General features: G+C 54.5%; 1 protein-coding gene across 9 annotated transcripts in view; it reads left to right on the forward strand.

Moving 5' to 3' along the window:
• The window catches only part of KCNMA1 (potassium calcium-activated channel subfamily M alpha 1), a 104,222-nt gene extending 78,823 nt beyond the window's left edge, over positions 1-25,399 (forward strand). For 6 of the 9 annotated variants that reach the window (XM_076065746.1, XM_076065745.1, XM_076065749.1 and 3 more), the window contains 9 exons: positions 180-404; positions 1,959-2,151; positions 11,880-11,993; positions 12,710-12,840; positions 17,151-17,345; positions 19,534-19,652; positions 20,547-20,744; positions 21,693-21,712; positions 24,322-25,399. In XM_076065746.1, the coding sequence (XP_075921861.1) occupies positions 180-404; positions 1,959-2,151; positions 11,880-11,993; positions 12,710-12,840; positions 17,151-17,345; positions 19,534-19,652; positions 20,547-20,744; positions 21,693-21,712; positions 24,322-24,473 (1,347 nt within the window). In that variant the 3' untranslated portion in view covers positions 24,474-25,399. Of the gene's footprint in view, positions 1-179; positions 405-1,958; positions 2,152-11,879; positions 11,994-12,709; positions 12,841-17,150; positions 17,346-19,533; positions 19,653-20,546; positions 20,745-21,692; positions 21,713-23,062; positions 23,099-24,321 lie in introns of all 9 variants that reach the window. The other 3 variants (XM_076065753.1, XM_076065750.1, XM_076065752.1) reach the window with 3 other exon arrangements.
• The last annotated feature ends 1,697 nt before the right edge of the window (positions 25,400-27,096 follow it).

The raw sequence follows: 27,096 nt of genomic DNA on the forward strand, positions 1-27,096 counted from the left end.
CCCAACATTAGCTGGAGAGCATTCCAAAAGTCTTGAGAAATGTTAGCGTTTACGAAGTAGTATAACACATTCACCCGATAAGTTGGCGCAGTCTCATAGGAAAGAGGCTGCCAACGTCTCAGCCTGACACATCCTCCTGCCTCGTGTTGACATCCCCCCCCCACCCCCCCGCACCAAAGACGCGCAGCGAGGCGTCCATGACGGTGCTGAGTGGCCACGTGGTCGTGTGCATCTTTGGGGACGCCAAGTCGGCGCTCATCGGCCTGCGCAACTTCGTGATGCCGCTGCGCGCGAGCAACTTCCACTACCACGAGCTGAAGCACATCGTGTTCGTGGGCAGCCTCGAGTACATCCGCCGCGAGTGGGAGTCGCTGCACAACTTCCCCAAGATCTCCATCATCCCGGTGAGACGGCCCACGGGAGAGTTCGCCGTTCCGCTCGAGGTCACGGCCGTGAGTTACGTGCAAGACAGGGATCGGCATGCATCCGCCCCCCTCTCTCCCCCGCCCTCACCCACCGCGTGACCCGGTGGTTCTTCATTGCAAGGCCGGCTGGCCGCTCACGGCTCCTGTTGGCCTTTAGTGTGGCACCTGATGTGGGGCCCCCCCACAATACACGGCTGATGTTTTATCGGCCAAAGTGCCACCCCCTCCGAAAATGAGTAAAGTAGACCGATGTAGCCTATGTAGGTTGTTGGGGACGAGCGGCTGTTAACGAGCGGCTTATGAAGGCTGGCACGGCGCACAGAGGGGCTGCGAGCAAGCTCCGAGTTGCACGCGAGGCAAAGGTCTCTCGGCCCGTGCGATCCCAGCGCGGTTTTCTACGTGGAGCATTCCTTCTGCCGAGATACTTGCAGGCACTGTGAGGCGTTGTTGAGTTGCGGTGCAATCGTCCGGGGGTGGGAGGGGGGGGTGGGGTAGAATTCAACCGTTGTAGAAGTTGCCCCCGCAAGTGGTCCGTAGGCGGAAGCTTGAGAGGAGATTCCCCACGCGCTGCCCAACCCGCAAACCCGCACTTGGATTACGAGCGACTGCGATGGCATTACCCGGTAAATCCTCCGTGTGGCCTACGTGTGCCTCCATAAGGCCAAAGTGCCTTATGGAGGCCGGCACAGTGCATGAGAGGGTGGTGGAGCCAGCACCACGCCTGACCGCTTTTGTCTTCCTCGTCCTCATGTTTTATACACCGCTCCAGGTACTCGGTTAAGGCTGTTGAGTCGACCTTATGGGGGAAGGGAGGGGGGGTGGCTCAGGACCAAGTTTTAATCATCGCCACATTTCCAGAAGTGACGTTGATAAGTTACGCTGCCGGAAGTGGCGCTACCAACCTGGCAGTTTCTTCACCTCTCTCTCGTTGGGTGTTTAATTATGCAAATACGAGGACACGGCTTTGCACATCGAGGGCTCCTAATGCGTCAGCATCTCGAGGCGCCGTGCATCACACAGCTCACCCACTGCAGTGCCAAGGGCACCCCCCAGTGGCCGGAACGCCTCCATCAACTGGGCATGAGTCTGCCAGTAGGGGCGGGGGGGCAATGCTGCTACTAGGTAACAACCGTGTTCATACACCCATTGAAAAACTGGTGATACATTTGTTTTTATCTCATCGTTTGTTGCGCAGTAATCCTTCGGTGCTCAAGCTCGGCGATGTCGATGTGTTTGTCTTCTGTTCTTGCTGCTGCTGCTGCTGATGCTGTGCTCCCGTGTGAAACAACCAATAACCTTTCTAATTCCTGCGTTAAAAAAAAAACACCCCACATGTGTATGGCCAGCTTGTTAGAGTAGGCCAAATACCCTGTGGGTGGGCGCCTCTCTGTAGCTCCCTGCAGCAGAGGCCCTTCCGCCAGCAATGGCTCGAGCAAGCTATTTGAGGGCTGCACCTTTAATGCCGGCGGTGATCATGCCGTGCGTGCCATCCCCGCTAACTCGACCTCTTTACGCCTCCGCTCCCTGGCACAGGGCGCGCCGCTGAGCCGCGCCGACCTCAGGGCTGTCAACATCAACCTGTGCGACATGTGCGTCATCCTGTCGGCGAACCAGAACAACATCGAGGACCCGTCCCTGCAGGACAAGGAGTGCATCCTCGCCTCACTCAACATCAAGTCCATGCATTTTGACGACAGCATCGGCCTTCTGCAGGCCAACTCTCAAGGTGATCGCGCTGGACACCACTGGGCCCCTGAGCTTAACGGGGTTTGGCTGGTTGGTCGGTACTACCTGTGGTTGCAGCTGCTACAAGTATCCACCACGGGCAGTGTCCACCACGGGCAGTGTCCACCATGGGCAGTGTCCATCACGGCAGTGTCCAACACAGTGTCCACCACGGCAGTGTCCACCACAGTGTCCACCACAGTGTCCACCATGGGCAGTGTCCACCACGGGCAGTGTCCACCAATGGATAGTAGTGCAACAATCCACCTAACTCCTGCATACAAGCGAACTGATGTGATATCGTCCCATCTGTAGCGGTGTACGTACCCTTTGGGGCTCTTCTCTCCCTTGGCTGCCGCTCTGTCCGTAGTCTGGACCAAGGCCGTCACCTCTCACAGCGACAGCTATTGCGCAAGCCCACACTGTCCTTCACGATCAACGTGGCCTTCAAGTTGCGCGCCGTTTCAAAGTCGTGTGCTCCTCTCTGTGCCTCTCGTGCTTTCACAAAAGTTACACACGCAAAGAAGGAGCACATTTGATTCCAATTGCACCTTTTGTCATCGTGCCGCTCATTTGAGATACGGGCATTCAAAACTCCCGCGGAGACAATGCACGAGTCACGTGTGTTAGAACAAACGATGCACAAGTCACGTGTGTTAGACCAACAATGCACGAGTCACGTGTGTTAGAACAAACGATGCATGAGTCACGTGTGTTAGAGCAAACAATGCACGAGTCACGTGTGTTAGAACAAACAATGCACGAGTCACGTGTGTTAGACCAACAATGCACGAGTCACGTGTGTTAGAGCAAACAATGCATGAGTCACGTGTGTTAGAACAAACAATGCACGAGTCACGTGTGTTAGAACAAACAATGCACGAGTCACGTGTGTTAGACCAACAATGCACGAGTCACGTGTGTTAGAACAAACGATGCACGAGTCACGTGTGTTAGAGCAAACAATGCATGAGTCACGTGTGTTAGAACAAACAATGCACGAGTCACGTGTGTTAGACCAAACAATGCACAAGTCACGTGTGTTAGACCAACAATGCACGAGTCACGTGTGTTAGAACAAACGATGCACGAGTCACGTGTGTTAGAGCAAACAATGCATGAGTCACGTGTGTTAGAACAAACAATGCACGAGTCACGTGTGTTAGACCAACAATGCACGAGTCACGTGTGTTAGAGCAAACAATGCACGAGTCACGTGTGTTAGAACAAACGATGCACGAGTCACGTGTGTTAGAACAAACGATGCACGAGTCACGTGTGTTAGAGAAAACAATGCACGAGTCACGTGTGTTAGAACAAACGATGCACGAGTCACGTGTGTTAGAACAGACGATGCACGAGTCACGTGTGTTAGAGCAGACGATACACGAGTCACGTGTGTTAGAACAAACAATGCACGAGTCACGTGTGTTAAAACAGACGATGCACGAATCACGTGTGTTAGAGCAGACGATACACGAGTCACGTGTGTTAGAGCAGACGATACACGAGTCACGTGTGTTAGAACAAACAATGCACGAGTCACGTGTGTTAAAACAGACGATGCACGAGTCACGTGTGTTAGAGCAGACGATACACGAGTCACGTGTGTTAGAACAAACAATGCACGAGTCACGTGTGTTAGAGCAGACGATACACGAGTCACGTGTGTTAGAGGACGATCTTGGCAGGTGATTTTCTCACGCGCGCGAACCCTGAGCGCTCATTAATGGCATTGGCCAAACATCTCAAACAATCCAGGGAGCCGAGCCTTGAGACGGGACTCGGCGTGGCTTTCATGAGTAAATAATTGTATGTAGTATTATTATGATAGTAAAATGCTAATGAAGATGTTAGTGGTACTGGCATGTTTTTGGATCTCTTGGAGCACCACTGCCAACTTGCTTCTTCCCCGCTCGCCGCCGTCCCCTTTAGGAATTGGTGCCGCTGTTGTTTCTGATTTTGACTCAAATTGACTTTGCGCCGTGCCGCTTAGGCCCGCGTCAAAATCTGATAATTCTGCGTCGAGCGGGAACACCTCTGTCAAACAAGACGCGACAGCCTCCGCACAGAGATTAAATAGTCATGTAATTGAAAACTTTTCCTTAATGTGCATTGTCACACGTTGCAGCCTCGGTGTGTTCGTTAAGTGCATGCGTATGTGTGGTTGTGCATGTAAATCAGAAACTGCATATGTGTCTGTGCGTGTCTTTGTTTGCATGTGTTTTATTGCTTGGGTAGAGCGGTTAGCTCACTGCACTACGAAACTGGCGACCTGAGTTCTATTCCCGGCCACTGCTCACATCCGTAGCGAGTGATTTCGGAACCTGGTTTGGGCCTCCCAAACCAGGTTCAGCCTGAAATGCGTACCTCGCGTGATGCGTAAAATATCAAAACTGGGGAGATAAAGGCCACTCGGTTATTGCCGCTGACCAGACTACAACCTTGTCGTGCACCATACCGGCCTTAATAGGTGCTCGCTAACAGCACTTGCCCCAACAGTCTGTTAAGGGCTCTACGGGGAGTGTTTGTGGGCAGGTGGGCAGCAATTGGGGGGCGTTTGCTGCGTGGATTGGGCATGTGGTAGGGGTGCAATGTGGAAAAATAAATAAAATAAATAACCTGCACATTTCAGAGCGCGTTAATAGCAAAGATAATGAACGTTGTCATCTAGCGAGAGAAGAATGTTGCATTGGCTGGAACTGGAGATAAACAATCTGGGCCCTGGCAAACGCGTGCGAGCGATCGCCCTCCCTCTCTCTGCTGATGAATCGGCTGTCGCCTGGCTTGGCAAGACGAGCACACGATACTCACCATCATAAGAATCATAGGGGCCGTCCATAAATGACATCACGCACCTGGGGGGGGGGGGGTGGCAGACATTTGTGACGATGGGTGACGAGGGGGGGGGAGGTTTGAGAAATGTGACGTCACATCAAAATGCGCAACTTTAAATAAATATAGAATTGTTATAACACAAATTGTTTAAACAACACTCCTACGACATCAGGGTGCAGCGCCACATTAAATACACACTACATTGACAATAGTTTAAATCGCGTGACGTCATTTGTGGACGGCCCCATAGCGATACTGCTACTAGGACTATTGTAGCTACTCCGCGGTGGCCAGATGTGAACTCCCTCGCCTGGTATGCAGGAGGTCGTGGTTTCGATCACAACCCTGACGCCTGCTGCTGCTGCTGTATATTTGGAGTTTGCGGTGTCTCTCTCTCTCTCTGCCCGCGTGGTCGCGTGGATTTTTACTCCAGGTCCTCCGATTTCCCCCTCCACATTTAGAAATCAACATCACGCGTTTAGAGAATTTGTCTCGGGTTATACAATTCCACGTGATAAGCCACCTCGTCGATCTATCATTTATGTGATAGCCAGGTCGCTTCTGAAAAAGCGCTACATAGCTCAGTTTTAGCCTTACCTGCTAAAATAACAAATAAGTTAGGCTCCCCACGAACCCCGTTCTGTGTGCAGCGATTCCGCACGACCGCTAGGGGGGGTGCTCGCGCTTAGTTCGGGGCCCCCACTCACCACCCCGTTGCGGCCTCGCCGTGCCCGGCTCCCGGCACGTGCCGCTCGTCGTCAGATCCTCCCGAGAAGCTAAAGGCGCAGCCCCTGCAATTTCCCACTCGCGCAGCTGCTGGCGGAAAGAGCCACTCTAGTTGGTTAGATTCGAGTTACTGTACTTGGTGTGTTACTAAACAATACTTTACAAAAATAAGATTGTATAAACTACTGCCCACTCCTGCCTCCCCCATCCCTGCGGGCATCCATGCCCCCCAACAATATATTATTTACCCGCCGGGCACCTCTGGTTCAGAGGGACGTGCTGTTGAGCTGGCTTCACCGAGGCCCTGGGTTCGAATCCAGGCAACCGCCTGGGTTTTGACACCGGGTTCTCAAGGGTAGTGCATTGGTAGTATCAGACCGGTCACCAATGACTGCACACACACACGCAAAAAGAATCACATTTAATATTTGGTTCCGCGTATAATTTTTGCGCAAAACTCCAGCTCGACGAATTAAAATATCGGCTCGATTATCATGCGGCAAATGTCACTCTCAGAGCGTCCACTTGCAGGTATCCCAAGAGGTAGCCTCGCAACATCCGCTTCAGTGGGCCGTTGTCCACAACACGAAGCCTTGCACCGCTTCGCGAGAGACTTTGAGCGACAACGTCGGCGTGTCGCGACGTGACGCCAACAGCGCCATCGAGATTAAATATCGGGAGATGTGTGGGGGGGGAGCTGAATGGGTAGCGTGCACTCGGGGTTTTGGTCCTGTGGATCTCCGTGGGTGCGTGCGTTCACCCGTAGCCTGCCACCCTGCGACACTCACCAGGCCACCAGGCCAGCGGTGTACAGCAGCGGCAGCAGCAGCGGCGGCGACAGCGCAGCAGGACTGACCCTCTCCGCGCGCGGCGCGTTTCCACGTTATTACGTTTGCCCGAGTGCGGTTTGCCGCTTGCCAGCCTCGATCAGATCACAGCGCCGCCGTTCACGGTCATGTGATATGACAAAAAAGGTCATGTGATTTGACAGATGTTATCTCACGCAGACCGCATTTTGTCCGTGCGGATTAATGTCTCAAAATAAAAGAAAGGGCCCTACATGATTTATAGGCACGCGATTTTTCGGCGATTTGCATTGAATTTCATGCATTTGTAATGATTTATCTTAAAACTCCGCCTGAAAGTTTTTCATAAAAAATCGCATTAAATATTGAAAACGGTGTTAGGAGCAGGAGAATGGGCATGGGGGTGTGCACGGTGCTGTTTTTAATTCACCCTAAATGCCGACAAACCAACGACACGTGCTGCAGCAAACAGCCGCACAGCTGGCAAGCAGTGCGGAGAGGCGACGCCCTCTTCTTCGAGTCTCAGACGGCACAACAAAAACACACGTTAGGAAGAAATCTACAAGTTATTGGCGATTTTTATGTCGTTTGATTTCGACTGCGGTCAGCGCTCTTACGCAACGCACCCCGGCGAGCCGAGTTCGATACCCGGCCACGGCTAACATCAGTGAACCAGTTCTGCCCCCCACCTCCCCGCTCCACCAACCCGCACTGACCATCGTGGTGATAAATCCACACCCACATAGTGTGGGGGTGGCCTTCCTCCAGCAGTGGACGGACAACGGGCAATGATTTATTATGACCGCTACGTGGCGTTAGGCAAGAGTCGGGGTACGTCCAGCACCGTTCACAGGGCTCACGTCCAACGTGTACAAGATCCAGGCAGGTACACAACGTGTCTCTGTCTCCACCGGGTCTGGGTATCCCAGGGTCACCCGCGTCACCCGCGCAGACAAAGAGGTAGAGGAAGACGAGCTGTGGCGAAGCCCATCGCCTCAGATGCGGCAGCAGCGACACGCAGAGAGAGAGGCGCCTCCTGTCTCTGAACCCGGCTCTTATATCGGAGTTTAAGAGCCGACACCCAGCTCCGCAGCTGACACTAATTACACGACCCCCCCCCCCCACTAGTAATTATGATGGGCATCTGAACATCCCCGAACCAGTATGACCTCACTCCCCCCCCTCCCATCATATATTTCCCTGCTCCCTCAATTCTCGGTCATTACAGGTGCACGGGCGCACTAATTTACAGCGATCACGCAGCACGAACACACAAAGCCTCACACGCACTCTGCGGTGCCTTGGTAGTGCAGCAGGTACAGCCGCAGTCACAAGGCACCCGCAGTCCACGTTAATTACATTTCATTCCCCGTTGAACAAAAATCACTCGGAATGTGCCAGATCCTAATCTACGAAGCTCCCTGTAAAAGCCAGCAGTCAACCTTCACTCAGCAGGAGGTCGCTCCATTTTCCTCTACTGCACCCCATAGTCTGGAACTCCGTACAACCCAGTCATCCGTGCTGTCGACTCTATGCCCCCTCTTCGAGTCTAGCTGCAAGAAGTGAGATGGGAGGGGAGAGGTAGGAGAGTGCGTGGAGGAGAGAGTAGAGTGAGATGGGAGGGGAGAGGTAGGAGAGTGACATGGGATGAGAGACTTAGGCAGAGGCGAGTCAATGGAGGATCTTTAAGATGATGAATTCGATCTTAAAATTGATTCACGACTGGAGGGGTGGAGTGATCAGGGTGTTGGTATGAGGCGGCCCCGCTTACGGGCGAGGCTGATCCGCCAGTGGAATTATTGATCATCTGGAGTTGGGTGGTGAAGAATCGGGTGGGTGAGGAATGTGGAGAGAGGTGAGGGTTTGGGGGATCGCTCGAGACGTGTGGAGGTGAGGCATTTCGAGGTGGACCATGGGATGAGTCTCACAAGTTCGCCACCGTCCCTGCGCTGCCGTGCGTGGTGTCGGGGTTGAACCCAGGTTTCCAACGTCGCAACTGTGCAACTGCACACCGAAGACAAAGATCCCCCGTATAGCCTAAACAGCATGTTGGGGCAAGTGCTGTTAAGGAACACGTATGAAGGCCGGCACGACACACGAGGGAGTGGGTGGCCAGCACCACGCCCGACCGCCTTTGTCTTCGTCGTGGCGCTGTTATACACTGCACCAGATACTGATTAGAGGCTGAGTCGATCTAGCGGAGGTCCAGAACCGGTTCAGATAATCGTCACCTTCGTAGCGGAGCGCGTTAACCGCTGCACTACCGCTTCCCCACCCCCCCACACACCTGTACACACACGCGCACACACACGCACACACAACAACAACCGCCATTTGCCACTAAGTGGCGGTGACGTCACCACGACGCTTGTGCCAGGCTATGTGCACCCTGTGGCCACGTGAAGTGTCGAACGCCCGCTGGCAGGTCACGGGGCAGACCCAGGTGCCACGGGTCGACTGACTGAGATGACTGAGATGACTGGCCGATGCACCACCTGTGCCCCCTACTGTGCCAACCTGCTGTGCTTCAGCCACCCGGCGCTCCGCTCGTTGTTGTGAGCGTCGCTTCTCCGCCCTCCGTTGTTGTTGGAGGGCGACTGCCTCCAATTGCCCAGTAGCGTCCTTCACGAGCCTCCTCCACAGAGGCCGATCTTGAAACCGCTGGTACCATTCATCGGCAAGTCTACTCAGCTCCACGTCCTCCTGTACCACATCACTCCATCTCTTCTCTAGCCCATGCCGCGCCCGCCCAGCCCCCTCAATCCGGCCGAACAAAAGCTGTTTCGGCATGCGGTGGCTGGGAATGCGGGCTACATGACCCAGCCATCGCAGCCTTGCCCGCCAAAGGAGCTCACCGATGGGGCCTTGCCCAGATCTTTCAAGGATTGTGAACTCCTCACACAATCCAGTCTGGTTAAACCCAGGATGGATCGTAGGCAGGCCAGCCTAAATGTTTCTAACCGGCGAAGATGTTCCATTAGGGGGTCCACGTTTCGCAAGGATAGAGAAGGGAGGGAATGACCGTGGCCGAGAAGACCTGAAGCTTAGTGCGGAGCGACAGACCAGGTAGCTTCCACACAGCGTTACGCAACCGATGAAAAGATATTGCCGCTCGACTGATTCGGAGTGAGACCTTTGCTGTTAAACTGGAGCCGGTCATAAGCACACTGTCCAGGGATGGGAAACACTCCACTCTCTCCACAACTGCCCCATGACCGATTGGGAGTTGTGGGGGTGGAGTGTCCGATGGTACAAAATACCCAGGCAGGTGCTTAGTTTTGGTGGGGCTGATGGTAAGGCCCCACCAAAACACAGACACGCGGACACACACACCTGTATACACACGCGCACATACGCACACACACACACACGCGCACACACACACACACCTGTACACAGACGCACACACACACACACCTGTACACACACGCGCACACACACGCACAACACACACGCGCACACACACACACACCTGTACACACACGCGCACACACACACCTGTACACACACGCGCACACACGCGCGCGCGCGAGGCATCTCCGCACCCCACCACCGCCTGGCAATCAAAACCATTTCTTCAGCACGGGGCCCGACGGGAGGGAGTTGTCAGCCCGATTCGAGCGGGGGGCCCTTACTCCCCGATTCAAGCTGACACATATTCGTGCCCTCGGGCGAGCCAATCACTGGGGACAGAAATGGCTCTCGAAGCAAATTCCATTAAGGTTTGTCTGCGAACATATTTAATGACTTGTATCCTGTTCCATTGGCAGAAGGTGACTGCCACGGCACCGTAGCGCGTGTCGCGGCCCCTCTTTCCATTTTCTCAGCGTGCGCCACATCGCCCGCACGCCCCCCCCCCCTCGCCCCCCCCCCTCACGCATTCTCAGTGTCTTGCCGACGTTCCTGCCCCCAGAAGAAAGATAAAAAAAACCCACACACGCAAACTCGCCTTGTGTTCGACCCGCCTTGCTCTTGCTCTGCTGCCCCTGATTCCACGTCGCGCGGTAACGAGCCACGCGGCCTTGTTTCCCCGAGAGCTGAAACGTGTTCCCAAACGTGACGCGTTGACTCGGAAACATCCGTCTCCTCATGTTCTGTGGGTCTTTCTGGAAAGCCACGTAGATGTAAAAACGCAAGCAATCGTATCACCTGAAGACGATTGCTTGTGTTGCGATCGAAACGTCGTGATAATTTTTTTTTTATGTCTACGTGGCTTTACCGAAAGACCCATAAAATATGTATTCCTGCATTCACGAAAGCTTTAAGTCAAGATTCGTTTCCTCCTTTGCGGCTGTGACGATTAAAATCGCGATTGCACTTCCAAATCGGTTTCTGCTTCTTCTTCTTCGCATTCTTCTCCTCCAACTGGACATCTGTGAACAAGAGCTTCATAGCCCATCGGATTTGTCCAGTCTCATTGACGTTTCTGATTCTGAACCGAGTCGCTATGGTTTCTGCGCGTGGGTACGGTGACTGCGCTTGTTGAAGAGCATCAATATTCGTCAGTAACAGTCTGCGGGTGTGCGCGTGTGTGTCTGTGTGAGACGTCAAGAGGTTACGTGGGTAGCGGTGATGTAGCGGTGAGCGCTACGCTGCGCTACAAACTCGGCGAGTTCGGTTCCCGCTCATGGCCAACACCAGTGACGATTTTCCAAACTGGTCCTGGACCTCCCCTAGGTCGACTCAGCTAAAACGAGTACCTGGTGCCTGTGTGTAAACATCACCACTCGGGAGACAAAGGCGGCCGGGCGTGGTGCCGGCCACCCACCCCCTCGTGTGCCGTGCCGGCCTTGATGGGTGCTCGCTAACAGCACTTGCCCCAACAGTTTGCTAAGACTATACGGGGGATCTTTGTCTTTTTCAAAGTGGTGGTGTTTTGGGTAATGACCCTCCTTCATCGAAGGGTGCAGTAAAGTTACGAAATGTGGCGACTTCAGCGGTGGTAAGGATATCACCACGCGCTGTCAGTGGGTGTAAATACTTCACTCAGTTCGACGATTACCCCCGGGTGTGATGATGTCATTCAGCTGGTGTGATGTATCGCTTAGCTCCGGCTATTTCAAACCCCTGTGACTCTGACTTCACCAAGCATAATAATTCCCCGGCTACGATTTCTGAACTCGCTGTTATGGTATCACCCCTGGTGTAATACTTCCGATGCGTGTATTTATCTCTCGAGTTTGAGTAGAAATATCTCTGCGTTTGTAATGATATCACTTGTTCAATTGATATCACTGTTTGTAGTGATATCTCATAGTAACGATTTCTCAAGTTGTATTGATTTCTGTTATCGTAACGATCTCACCGGTTGTAATGACCTCGCTGGGTGCGCTGCTCATGTTGTGCGGTTGACCTGCAGGGTTCACTCCGCCCGGCATGGACCGCACTACCCCGGACACAAGCCCCGTGCACGGTCTTACACGGCAGCCCTCCGTCACCAACGGGTCCGGAGTACCCATGATCACAGAACTCGGTACGTAACCGCGCGCGCGCACACACACACACACACGTACGCACGGCACTTGCGTATGCAGTATACGACACAGGCAAAGATCCCCTCTATAGCCTTCAACAGGCTGTTGGGGGCAAGCGTTGCTGTCCGTGAATGCCGATGAAGGCCGGAATGACACACGAGTGGATAGGTGGCCAACAACACACCCGGAGTGACCTAACCACAACCATATCTGGAAGGCAGTCTTAGTATTTGGAGAGGGTGGAATTGACCTGATGGGATGTGTCGAGTTTCCTGGGTTGAGCAGTGGTACAATGCTTTTGCGCTGGACTGTGAACTTGGAAACCCGAGTTTGTTTCCAAGCAATGGCGAGCATCAGTGGCGAGTGATATTTTAACCAGTCCTGGATTCCTCGCCAACACCAACCCACACTGACCAATGCCTTGAAGTCGAGTCGATGAACCCCGATGGACTTGGATGACATGCTCGTAATGGTGCGAGCTGTGTGTGAGCCGTGAAGAAGCACCACACTCACCCTGACATCTCTCTCATTACCAACGCTCCCCCCTCCCCGCCCACCCATCTCGTCACACTCACTCTCGTCCTTTCGCCCTCCCTTGCCTTACTCTCCCTCCCTCCCTCCCTGCCCTGACCTGCTTGCCCTTCCTGCCTCCCTCCCTCCCTTCCCTTCCTGGCCTGCTCTGCCTCCCTCCTCCCCGTCGGTCGGTGTCGCCCAGTCAACGACTCGAACGTGCAGTTCCTCGACCAGGATGACGACGACGACCCCGACACGGAGCTGTATCTCACGCAGCCGTTCGCCTGCGGCACCGCCTTCGCCGTCAGCGTGCTCGACTCTCTGATGAGCGCCGTGAGTAGGAGGCCTACAGACGCGCCCCCGCCCCCCGCTTGTACAAAGGCGCGCACGGGCACATCACGTAGACACATCACACGGACACGTACTCACAGCACTGGCTCGCACGCGCACGCTCAACCGTCTCGCGCGCACGCACACGGAGACAAAGATCCCCCGTGTAGCCATAACGGCCTTCGACAGGTGCTCCATCGCAATACTCGCCCAAAAAGTCTCTTCAGGCACGCACGCACACGCACACACGTGCATATATAGTACCATATACATATAGCAGCACATTATTACACACATATGAGTACATACCTGCACATGCAAAAAAAGACAAAGTTCCCCTGTATAGCCTTAACAGACTGTTGAGTCAAGTGCTGTTAGCGAGCATCTATGATGGCCGGCATGGCACACGAGGGGGTGAGTGGCCAGCACCACTCCCGGCCGCCTTTGTCTCACTTGTGGCGACGTTTACACATTAGTCTTAGGCACGTACAGAGTGTCCACGCAAACACCATCTGCAAATCGGCACCGTTGATTCCTGCACGAGAGATTTGATGCACTTGTTATGAGCATGAGAATCATCACAAATCGATTAAGGGATAAAATATCGATGCAATCGTTCGATTCCCTGGCCCGGGTAATGTCACTGGTGAGTGATGTGTGAACTTGTACTAAAGTTTTGTAAATCTCTACATTTTTTATTTACTATATTAATTTTTACTAGGTGAGCTCTTTTTCAGAAGCGCCCCCGGCCACAAATGATAGCTCAACCAAGTGGCGTATCGTCACGTGGACATTGGAAGCAGCCAAATGCCTTAAACGCATGTTGATTCTAAATGTGGGGGTGGTGGGGGGCGTGGGGGGGGGACCAGAAGACAAGGAAAAATATCCACACCACTTACAAATATCCATGCATCATCGGGGTCGGGATCGAACTCATGACCTGTATACCAGGCAAGGTAGTTAACATCTTGCCACGGGGATGGCGTGAATCGAGAGCATCAACAGTGGTGTGAATCTATAGTCCTAGGCGTCGTGAACCTGGACTCGAAGAGGGGCTGGGTTATACCGAGTTCCAGAGCATGGTGGCAGCGGAGGAGAATTAGCGACCTCCCGCTGAGCGGATTATTTTGGCGCAGCGATCAAACCGCTCCAACTTTGCAAACTGCTGCCGCGGGCAGGTTTCTACCCGCGGGCGCGGTCATTTGTTTTCCGTGCGAAATGCTCCGCACTCGGGCTGATGGGAGCTCCACGTTTTCCTGGGCCATCTGACAACGGGTCGCTCGTGTGTGCCGCGTTCTTGTCGCGTCCCCCCCCCCCCCCCCCCCGCTGCGCCGTTCCTACTGCTGTCCCGATCAGATTTAAACGCGTTTCTTTTTTTTGTTGCAATAAATTACAAATAATTACACCCCGCCGCCTGACAGGCAGCCCCGAAACTACAGGGATGCCTCTAATTAGGGATTCCTGGGAGGTCTCGCCAGTCGAGATGAATCGGTAATAACTGCCATGAATTCAGGTTGCAACCTTGCCGCCTTAACTCTTAACGCCGTAATGTTGAGAGCCCGCGTTGCTTTGGTACCGGGCGCACGGATTCGCACAAATTAAACCGTGATTCTGGCCGGCCACCCGCGTGTCCCCCTTGTGCCGTTTGACGGAAAATCGCGTGGCTCCCCGCGGCGCGGTAACGGTTCGCCGTTTTTACGGAGCGCCTAGGATCGCGGTGGCAGAGACTGCCGGCGTGTCGTCGGCGTTTTCGGACTCGCGGTGCGGCTTTCCGGGATAAATGAGTACAGTAATTACGATGGCTATTAACACCACCACCCGCTAGCCATACTTGACCACGCGCTGGTCAGTGCGCGTGGGTGAATGCGGGAAGCACGGACGCGAGAGGAATGGAAGTGCAGCACCAGCGATGGATTTTTTACCGATATATTCCCCCCCCCCCGAATGGCACCGCTTCTGACGATTAAGATCATTAGGAAGTGTCGACTGTGAGGTCGCAGCCTCTGTAGAGATGGGTCCAGTCAGGGTTCATTTCCAACCGGGTCTGTCCGTGTCAGCAGTCCGGAAAAAAATTCCCTTTGCCCGGCACACTGCGCCCGGTATACCTGTCGCTACGGCTGCGGCTACTGCTTGCCACGTGCCACCCACTCCCAAGTCTCATCGGTGACCCGGAAAATATTTGGTGAGGACATCGAGCGAGCTGTGACGCTGCCTTCTGTACGCCGGCCCTGGTCGAGTCCAAAGCAAGAGCCGGAGCTGTGGGTCAGCCGCTCTGAGCGTGCATAACGCGAGGCCAGCCGAGTGAGCGTTAACGGGAGCTCCCTGACGATAAGCTAACCGGACAGCAGTTTTGCCAAAGTAAACCCTAACTGCGAGCGGAGTAATGAACAACCGTGCTACTGCCACCTTGCGTTACCGACGCACGCCTCGCCAGCCTGTCGCTCCGTCTGAGTTGCTCCAACCTCCCCCCACTCTCCCCCCACTCTCCCACCCGCTCCCACAACCTCCCCCCTCCCACTCTCCCCCCTGCCCACTTCTCGCCTGCTGCAATGCAAATGGATTCAGAGTTCAAATTGCTAGCGTTTAAGTGATGCTGTACAAATCGCAATCAACTCTCGATCGCCCGTGGTGTCGTCTCCATCCACGGAATTAATTACGAATCAAAATGTTATGAACACCGTCACACAATGGACCTCATCTAGCAGTGGATCGACAGAGGGCTGTTACAAAAACGATTAAAACCATAGCGGAGTGGTACAATGGTAGCGCGGTCCTGCACGATGAACCTCGCCATCTAAGTCCGATTCCCTGCAGTGGCTAACATCAGTAGCGACCACTGCCCATTCCCAACCCACACTGACCCAGTGTGGTGAAGTAGGGTCAAACAATCCCCCACGATCGACACGGAGTGTGAACGCCGCCTTCGTACAGCGGCTGATAGACAAAGAGGCAGTAAAGATTGTAGTCAACACATTTTTTTGCACGATGAAAAAGGGTGTACAGAATGAAATAAAAAAAATACACGAATAACAACGTCATTGTCTGCAGTACAGTGAATGAGTGCGGTCTTTACGGGGCAGATGATGGCAAGAGATAAGAACACATCACACGCCGCTCTGAACTTAAGTGCATCCATCAACGAGACGATTATGCCCTCGCCAATCATTTACACACGCGCGCACACACCGTGTAAGCTGTGCTGTTTCAGAGGCAGGTGAGAGGAGGTCGCACAGTGAGCTGGCACGCCTGAGATCCTGGGCCCAGATCCACGCATCCGCCTGTCATTAAACCGGGTTCTCGGGTCTAGTGAGTTGACGGATTAAGCGTGGTCACCAATGACTTGACGAAAATCTGTCACGTTAAATCATGTGGCTAAATACCGTCTGTGATGAAATTTTCAAAAATATCGCTTTTACTGCAATGTAATAAACAATCTCATTGGCAGAGTGCATGGGAGAGCACCCCTCCCTGCTGTGTGCACCGGAGGTCACTCGAAGGGATCTCGGCACTAGTTCTGTGATATCCGCTTCCACGGATCGTTCTCTAAACCGCTACAACAAAGGGGTGTAAATTTGATTGATTACATAAATAACTCATTATATATAAAATACATTAGAATAATCTCGTATTTATGCAATATAGTCCAAGGGCTCATTTTCAGGAGGGTCCTACTCCTGCTGCTACATCGGGTTGTTAATTTTGAGATGTTTTAAGCCAATTAACGACGAGTTGTGTTTATTATACAAGCCGGAGGAAACCGGAGCCCATAGAGAAAATCCACACGCCCGAGGGGAGAGGCAGCGCTCAACCCCCTTACAAATCGAAACGAATGGCGCTTAGTTCACTTACTCTACTGCCTTTTCTTGGCAAGCCAGGGAATTGCACTCCTGCGGGAAGGGAGTTTCACAACGTCTGTGCACGGTAATCCACCAACCCTCGCTGCTCCAGCCTCCACAATGCTGGACTACAGGCAGCCACGTGCAGCAGCAGCAGCGTAGCCACCACCAGCACCGCACGGGCCTGCAGCCTCTCGTGGTGCCGTGGACGATTTTTGCGAGAGCGTGTCCCCTGTCCCCGTGTTTGCGTCCGAATGTTCCTAGCACGGCACAAGCGCCGTGGTGACGTCGCCGCCACTCGGGAGCGAACGGCGTCTGTTGGGATCTCGAATACGCGCATCGCTATCTTGACAAGCGCTCGAATAGACGCGTGGCCGACGGACAATCGAGCGCCTGCGGTTCTTTCGGCGGTGCTTGTCGGATGCCGCCCGACGATTTTACCGCTCGCGGCGCTAACGGCCGCGTACGCTCCCGCAGACGTACTTCAACGACAATACGCTGACGTTGATCCGCACGCTGGTGACGGGAGGAGCCACGCCCGACCTCGAGGCCCTGCTGGCGGAGGAGAACGCCCTGCGCGGCGGCTACAGCACGCCGCAGACGCTCGCGAGCCGCGACCGCTGCCGGGTGGCGCAGCTGGCGCTGTCCGACGGGCCCTTTGCCGACCTCGGGGTATGTCCCCCGCACGCACACGCACGCACACACACACATGCACACACATGCACCCACACACATGCACGCACACACACGCACACATGCACGCACACACGCACACACACATGCACACACACACACATACATGCACACACACACACGCACACACACGCACATACACACATGCACATACACACACGCACACACATACACACACACACACACGCACGCATGCACACACACATGCACACATGCACACACACACACATGCACGCACGCACGCAGACAATCACGCACGCACACATGCACACATACATGCACGCACGCACACACAAAAGACAAAGACAAAGATCCCCCATATAGCCTTAACAGACTGTAGGGGCAAGTGCTGTTAGCGTGCACCTATGAAGGCCGGAACGGTACACGAGGGGGTGGGTGGCCAGCACCACGCCCGACCGCCTTTGTATCCCTAGTGGCAATGTTTACACACCGCACCAGGTACTCATTTGAGGCTGAGTCGACCTAGGGGAGGCCCGGGACCGGTTCAGATAATCGTCACTGGTGTTGGCCGTGAGCGGGAATCGAACCCGGGTCGCCAGGTTCATAGCGCAGCGCGCTAACCGCTACACTATCGCTCCCCACACACATGCACACACACACACACGCACACACACACACATGCACACACACATGCACACACACACACACATGCACGCACGGACACATGCACGCACGCATGCACGCACACATGCACGCACACATGCACACACACGCACACACACATGCACGCACGCACACATGCACGCACGCACGCATGCACGCAGACAATCACGCACGCACACATGCACACATACATACATGCACGCACACACACGCACACGCACGCACACATGCACACATGCACACGCACGCACACATGCACACATACATGCACGAACGCACACACACCCACGCACACACGCATGTACACACACGCACGCGCACGCACGCTAAAGAAGTGGGGTCCCCACAAGTGGCAGCTCGTGACATCTCCACTAGGCGGGGCTGTTGTGAGTGAGCTCTGACAAGACGGTGTTCTCATTAAGAAAAACCTCGTCATGTTATTGGCCTTCCCGTGAAACAACTGTCTTATCGACCAACGGTAGGCGTTTATAAACAATATGAAACAAAACAACGAAGCACCCAAATGCTGTCCCCATGAGCCTCAAGCCCACACCACTCAACCCCCTTGACACTGCCAAAAGCTCTGAGCTGCTGTCTCTGCACAATGCTACCTCGTGTGTGACATCGTCATTACAGCCATGGGTGCCTTTTTATCCACCCTGCATGGGTCTCAAACGGCGCGGCTACAATGCGAAGCTCATCGCAATGAACAAAGGGAAATCTCTCACCCGGACGCCTTCACTGCCGCCCCGAGACCTCCCCTCGGAACAAATCAGACTGTGTTTTTGCAGCAGTTTCTAATATGAACAACTTAAAATGTTATCTTCATTAGGAAATTCACGTTGAAAGAATCATTATATATTTCCCAAAAAAAATTTACACAACAAAACAATTTATAGAAAAATATTTTTTAATTGTAAAAATAATTTCTCATCTCCAGCTGCTCGGTGGGGCGACGTCCCAACGCCCCGAGTGGACGAACCACTCCTCTCCCCACCCATATTTTATACGCATGCCACATCATAACGTTAAGCGCCATGCCCTAAAACGTCACCGGTTCACATATGTCTACGGCAGCGTCATTGACGGGCGCGTTAAAGGGATTTGTTTTTGTTATTTGCGCGCGCGTACCGCCGCCAACGCAGCAGCCGCAGCGGCGGCATCGGCGTCGCCAAACACGATGTCCTCGCGTTGGAGTCGTACGCCCGGTCGGCTGCGTGTAGTGCACGCTCGTGGTGGCATTCCATTCCACATCATCACTCGCCACGCTCGGCGAATGCAGTCGTCGCGTCTCGATCGCGCGCTCCGGAACGCTGAAACGCGAGCGTCATTCCCAAAGCGGCGCAAACGCTACAGTGCCGTCAGTCGTCTCGTACCGAAGCCGTGTATGTTTGTACTTTCGCCGGTCGCCCGGTTAAAAACCCGCACGCACGCACGCACTCGAGGATTCCGTCACGCCGTTAACCATCGCGGCGTTGACTGCTCTGGCTGGGCGGCGTTCCTCTCCACCGCCACCGGCTAATGTGCGGCGCGCGTGTGGCAGGAGGGAGGCTGCTACGGCGAGCTCTTCTGCAAGGCCCTCAAGACGTACAACATGCTGGCCTTCGGGATCTACAGATTCCGAGACGCCCACCTCAGCACCAACAGCCCGTCTCCCAAACGGTGAAGCCTGCGCACGCCCCCCCCCGCCCCTCCCACTACCCCCCATACAATATCCTCCCACGCACGGCCGGCATCATCTTCATTATCATCAGCCATGTTCCATCCACTTCTGGATGAAGGATTCGGCATCCCGCCGCGGTCGCGCGGCGCGGAAATCCGCACGAGTTGATCTCGTCGCGCCATCGCGGTGGCGGCGTTGGCGGCGGGCGTCCTCGCGGGGCGCGATCCCTCCCTCGGCTGCCACTCCGTCGCTAGCCTCGACCGCTGGCCATCCTGTGGCTGATCGCCACGTGACTGCCTTCCCGCTCGTCTGTGGTTACCCAGAACCTCCGAGTCGTTCTCTCTCTCTCTAAGAAAATGAGCGTCGCATTACAAGTTGAAATTATGACACATATCGTTCTCGTTATCATCCCTTCTATCGATGTGTTCTGCCGAAGCCCACTTGTACACACGCGCCGAGCTTACCAGAGTGTGTTCGGGCGATCTCTACCGGGGGCGGACAAATCGCGGCTCATAAGCGGCGCGTCCCCCCCCCACGCCGGGCGATTCCAGTGCGGCTCCTTGGAGGCCACGATGATTTGTAACTTTTCAACGGGACCTTAATTTAAAAGGAACAAAAATCTGCGGGAGAGGCCCAGTGGGCACTCGCCCACTTGGCAGCGGAGCCACACACGAGTTCACCCGGAGCGCTGCCGCAGATTTCTAAAGTACAAAACAGGCGACCGGGACGACAGCGAAACACTGGCGGTGTGACCGCCCTGCGTGAGTCGCGGCCCGTCGGCTCGGGAAGTTTGGCCGCCGGTCAACAACGACCACGACCGCCCGGCACACTCCTCGCCCCCCCCACCCCACCCCACCGAGTAACGCGCGTTCCTCTCCCGCGGGTCGCCGCAGCTACGTGATCACCAACCCGCCCTACAACTTCGAGCTCTTCCCGAGCGACCTCATCTTCTGCCTCATGCAGTTCGACTTCAACGCGAGCCAGCCGCGCGGCTCGCACTCCTTCACGGGCAAGCACACGGCCTCGCTGCACTCCATCTCCTCGGCGACGTCCCGCCACAACAAGCCCAGGGCCAGGGACCCCAAGGCCAAGTGAGTGCCGTGTGCCCTGCTGGGTCCCCCGGGGCGTGACGTGGGATGGGGGTGGCGGGTGGCCCTCTATCCCTTCCTATATATATAAAAAAATATCGTGTAACGGTCGGAACACTCAACTTGCAATGTAGACATCGCCAGTTCTCATTTCTTTAACACTGCCTTTTGTGTTTAGTTTGTTGTCCTTCCCCCAGCACCTCCGATTAGCATGGTTGCCTACATACGGTGCGAATGAAGTTCCACGTACATACGTACAGTTCGATTTGATCTCCCGTAGTGGCAGTTTTAACAAATGGCAAACTGCTTGAATTTCCACTCCTCCTAGCCGCTCACCAGAATCGATGGGTGCACCACCACAGTGAGTGAATGTGGGGTCAAATGCGGTTACCTCCCACCTCTTCCAAGACGTATGTCCCAGATCCCACGCTTTGACGAATGAGGGAATTGTACGGGAGAGCCCATTTTATTCATCCAATGGACAGTAAACTGCAGTAGTTTAATATTCCTAGTCCATCCAATGTTACACGGAGACCTTCGGTGTTCGGACCGCCCTGAATAACTCGGGAACTCAGTTCCTGAAGAAGCTCCCAGCGCGTGAACGTCGGACATCGTGCCGAACAAAAACATAGCGGCACGAGCCAGGATCCCGTCGGAGGCCTACGCAGCAGCGCATTGGGGAAAACCTCCACGGGAGTTGCGCTGCTACGCTGCCGATGGCCTAACCTCGTCTTCTGTGCCGCCCTCTGTTGCGTGCGTGTGTGTGTGCGAGTGTGTGTGTGCGTGTGTGTGTGCGTGTGTGTGTGTGCGTGTGCGTGTGTGCGTGTGTGTGTGTGCGTGTGTGTGTGTGCGTGTGTGTGCGTGTGTGCGTGTGTGTGCGTGTGTGTGCGTGTGTGCGTGCGTGTGTGCGTGCGTGCGTGCGTGCGGGTGTGCGTGTGTGATCGCAACCAGGAGTAACCGCCCTGGCGCAGGTATTTAGCACAGAGGTCACCCGCCGCAGCATGTAACCAGCATGAAGCCACCTCCTCACCTCCTCGTCATTCTTCTTCTTTGATTCTCTCTGCTTGGGACTCACGAGGAATTCGCTTCTTACCCATCGCCGCTGATTTTTCAAAATTTTATTTCCTTCTTCGTCATGATTTTTCAATCTTTTGATTTTCTTTTTCGGATGCTTCTGACGGCGAACGGGGTACGCGCACTACAGCTCACCTCTGGTTAAAACGCTCGGGTACAAGAGAGTTTCAAATGTTTCAGTACAACATAACATATGGACACCTATAAAGACAAATAATTACAATCGTTTATGATCGTAATTGTGTCGGTGCACTGCTGGGTGAAGTCCTTCCCAATGCCTGTTGGTTATGCTGAGCGTCACACTTCACCATGCTGGTTCAGTGGCGGGCTGGTGAACTGGGTACCCAGAACCGCTTCAGATAACAGTCGCCGAGTTCGTTCCGGATTAATTAAAGTACCTGGATCTTACTGACACTGGCTGAGAGGCAACGACGGTGATACGGTGGCAGACAGATGGCTTGACAGACTGACTGACGGATGCACTGATGCTGACTGACAAATTGAAAGTAGGTTTGTTTTTGTTTGTTTTTTTTTGCTTTAAAGCGAGGAAACCCCCCTCCGGCTGATTTTACTCAGGAAATGGTCAAAAATGGAACTCCGTCAAAAAGTATAATTCTGCGTTTGACACATCTGCAAGGCTGACGGGACTGTCTTGCTTACTGTGTTGGTGATATCAAAACAGGAATGTCATTTTATTTGACCGACACTAATCATGTCGGTTTGTTCGTGCCCCGGCAATCTTTACAACCTTGTAGCAGAGTCTGGAATTGTAACAAAAATATCACAAAAACCTGAACCGACACATTCCTAATGCAGTTGCAGCTGCGCAATGGTTATGGCACTGCACTACGAAACCGGTGACCCGAGTTCGATTCCCGGACGTGGCTAACACCGTCAGTGGCGAGTGACACCACAGCCGCACTGACCAGCGCGGTGAAGTATGGTCAAACAACTCCCAACGACCGGCATCCAGCAGTGGATTGACAAGAATGGCTCACTTTAGGTATTTCGTTCAAACGAGTAACAGCCTCTAAATGTTTTGTACGGGCGACTTAAATTCATTAAAAAAAATACATGACAGCTAAATTTGCAACATTTCCACACACCTGACCTGCAGTCTGATGTACACAAATTTTCAATTTGTGTTTATATTTGCGTTTGTATGGTTTGTTTGCGTCCGTTGATTAACTTTCGTTTGCGACAGTTTGCATTCACTTTTCGTTTTGTTTCTTATCCCCACCTTTTAGCGAAAGCGGTGCAGCCCTTGGATTAATACGCAACCGGTAATTACTGTCGCTGTGCCGTGGGCCGTGTGTTCGTAGTTTGCTCGACGTGCAAGTTGGCTGGCGTAGCTGCTGAGTGTGCAGGCGGTGCAACTGCACAGGGCCGCCACCCACGTCCCTACCACCCCTCCCACCCCCCCGCCCCCCCCCGGTTCCTGAGAGACCCAAGCGCCAGCCTATCAGGGCGGTGAAGGGAAATGGAGCTGGGGAGAGCCCATTTAAGTTGTTGCACCAGGGCCCGTGCCAACCACGCTACACCGCTAGTGACAACATCGAGCACAATGCATCACAGGCCTGGCTGCGTGCATATCTCTCGAGAATTAACAGAGAGGGAACACAATTTCTTGCAGGAACAATGCGACTTAAAACGAAAATGGCCAAACACGTTGCACTGGGTCCCATTGGCCAGAGGGGCAGGCCCACCCAGAGAATTCCACGTGGGGCCTCCTACTCATTCGCTACGTTCAAGCCTACATCAGAATGTAAACAAAAATACCACTTTTTCCATCAAATCATTGCATAATAATAACGCAACGCAAAAAGAAAAACCAGGCCGCTCGTGAGGACCCTCTTTTGTGCGAGGCCCACGTCACATTGTCCTTTCTACACTGCCACCACCTCGGGCATCCCTTTGAAGGATGCCCCCAACACTGGGTTCATTCCTGTGCCAACCACGCCGGTGCCAGCCACGCCACGCCGCCGATTGCAGTGCATGCTCGTGCCGCAGCATCCCGTGCCGCGGCCGTACCTCACCCGCTGTAATGCCGCGTTTGCTCTAAACGTCGCCGTGGCTTCAGAGACGTTTCCATTCCATCGTCCCGCTCCGAGCGGCTACCGCGACGCTCTCCCGCGCCGTCGAAGCCGCCCTTCTCGGGTCGCACCGCGCGCGTCCGTCCGGCACGACGTCCGACGCGCCGTCGTAGTTCCGTGCGCCGCGCCCCCAAGAAGCTCCCCAACACGCGGAGCGGAACGTCGGACGTCGCGCCCAACGGCCACGCGGCACGACCCGAAAACGCGTCGGAGAAGCGCGTAGGGCACGACCGCGAAAACCTACGCGGCGGTTTTATCGACGGTTGTCTTTTTTTTTTGTAATTTCACTGATGCTTTTGTCATTTTTGTAACGGTGTTGCGTGCGCATGTGTGTGCCTGTGTGTGCGCGTGTGCGTGCGTGGTATCCCTCCCTTGTCCTTCTCTCTGCGTCACCCTCCCACCTGTCACGGCAGACAAGCAGTGGTACCCCAACGAGGTGGAGGATGCAGTCAACCGCAACATACTCATTAAGCCGATGAATCCGCAGCTGTCAAACCAGATCAACCAATTCAAGGCGATAGGCAGCCCGATCCCTCCAATCCGGGAGATGGAGGATGAATGCTGAGATTGCGCTGCCTCCTTCAACCTTATCGCTCTCACGCGCTCTCTCTCTCTCTATCTCTCTTTCCACTGAATAACACTCTCGCGTTGCGTAGCGCCAGTGAACGATACCTGGGGATGGGTTGTCAAGACGCACGATTACCATGAGATGATTTGAACTGCAGCAAATTGCTGAGTAGATTGCGTGCCAGCGTAGGTTGGCATGGGCTGGCATGGGTTCTGGTGCATAGAATTAAACGGGCCGCCCCCCATCCCCACCGCCCAGCCTCTTACAATTCCGCCCCTTTCTTCGACGGCCGCCACACACGCGCCCTTCATAGCCAAAATGTGCGTTTACGGTGCAGTTGCACCGCCTGCACACTCGACGGCGACTGCGCCGCTGCTGCGCATCACGCCTGACGCCGGCGCGCCGTCCCTCCCTTCCTCGCCGCTGCCTTCCACGCGTCGCAAACCTCGACTGCGTCCGCTCGTGCGCTGAGCTGGCGCCAAAAGTGAGGCCGAGACGACGCGGCTTGGGTGCCCGATCTGCGTGTCTCCACGCTCTTCCCTCTACCCCATCGGAGTCTCCTCCCCGCCTCCGCCTCCTCCGCCACTGGGAGAATTGACCAAAAGCTCACTACCGTTGAACGTCGCGGTCCGTGTAGTGTTCGACAGGGCCGCGACCAGCGGCGTCGTTATGTACGAGTGCGCAGGCCGTGCAACTGCGCCGGGGTCCATCGGCCGGAGGGACCCAGAGGCTCCAGGGGTTACAAAGAGAGGTGGGGGGGGGGCGGTTAGACGGTTTGGGGGGTCCCATTGCATCCCTTACACCGGGGCCCATGCCAATCACGCCACGCCACGGGTTTTAAGAGTTGCCAGGAATCGAGTTGCGCGAAGACTCATCGCGCGAAGAAATATCGCGGCTTGCGCGATTCTAAGCCGGGGGGACAACCCCACATGACGTCAATTGCCGAAGTCACTGACAGCTGCCATTTATCGTGGCGCAGGGTTTCCGATACATGTCAACGGTTTGCTGCTGTCAGGGAAGGCATTTCTACTGCTACACCATCCCTGCAGTAGAATCTGCATACAAAAATCCCCCTCCTCCACGTGTAGCCTTTAAGAGACTGTTGGGGGGCACGTGCTGTTAGCGAGCACCGATTGAGGCCCACATTCTGGTGGTGGTGCCTGCACCATGCCGAGCCGCCTTCTGTCTCCCGAGTGCCGATGTTTACGCACTGCACCAGGTCCTCATTTAAGGCGGAGTTGACCTTGGGGAGGCCCGGAGCAGGTGCCGATGTCACGTCGTCACTGACGATGCTAGCCGCGGCTGGGGATTGAACTCGGGTGCCGCTGCGTTTCATGGCACGGCGCGCTAATCTCAGCGCCACCGCTCAATCTGGGTGAACGCTGGCGTCGCACGCGAACCTTGACGGTTCCCAATTTGCACAAAGCCTACTTCTACATCACATTCCAGTCATAGGTATATGCGTACAATAATAATTTATTACAAGTAATTATTATATTACATTTACAGACCTTTTGTCAGTTCCACTGCTGGTCGAAGGCCTCCCCACGCCACATGTCGGGGGGGGGGGGGTCTTACTGCGATTGCTGAACTGCTCTACTTTGTTTGGGCAAGGGTGGCGCGCAGGAATAACCGGTCCAGATATCGCTCGCCACCGATGTTAGCCACGGCCGGGAATGGAATCGCTCGGGGTCGCTGGGTGTTCATTTCGCAGTGCGCTAAAAACCACTGTGCACCGCGCGTGCACGTGTGCGGGTGCGCGCGTGAGTACGCACGGCCGCACCAAAAGGGGTGCACGGAAATCCGTAGGAAGTCGGTCGATTTTAAAACCACGTCTCCCCTAATAATGATGACCGGCTTGTTTTGAAGCCGAGCCCCGGTCAAACGTTGTTCTGGGCGTGCTGTGCAGTGTGTCCGTCGACGTTACGGTTTTTAGAAGGCGGGGGAAAAAATACCGATTGATAATTAATTGTTGTCGCGTCCGTATTTTTAACATCCCGCGTGGGAGGCGAGCAATCTGCCCCTTAGCCCGTGGGTAACAATGACGTCATATCCACCAGGTCTCCTCCCTCGAGGAGGAGATCTGTAGCTTTCGACTCTGAATTCATTTGCATTGTAGCAGGCGAGACTTGGGCTGGGGTGAGGGTGGAACGGGAGGGGGGTGGTAATCTGCGTGAAATGAAGATTGCCTCTTTCACTTTGAAATGGTGGTAGCAGCCACAGTGGAGAGACCTCGTGACATTTGAACATCAATAGCGGCTACGGCATTTTCGGCGTGGCCGGTGAACAAATCGTGCGACTTTGTCGGCGCTTGTCTCAGAGCGCGCCACCACCCCACGACCTGGCCCGGGTGGCTCACAGCCACCAGGGCTTGCCACGTGTTGTAAGCGTGGGGGGGGGGCCTCGTGTGCTAGGTCGGGTTTTCTCTGAGTTCTTAGCTTTCCTGCCACGCGAAGCCAAATGCTCGTTAATGTAATCGGAGGAAACACCTTCCGATGTAGCAGGACACTCCTCAAAGAGAGCCGTGAGACTCAGGCCTTCCGGAGTAACTCATTGACAGGAATAATATTAAAAATAAGAATAGGTTTTACCTTTTCAGGCAATAAAAGAGGTGTCAAGA

The sequence above is a fragment of the Petromyzon marinus genome, chromosome 8 (assembly GCF_048934315.1).
Source record: "Petromyzon marinus isolate PM22_M1 ecotype Great Lakes invasive population chromosome 8, UKy_Petmar_22M1.pri1.0, whole genome shotgun sequence".
In the NCBI taxonomy this organism is placed as follows: Eukaryota; Metazoa; Chordata; class Hyperoartia; order Petromyzontiformes; family Petromyzontidae; genus Petromyzon; species Petromyzon marinus.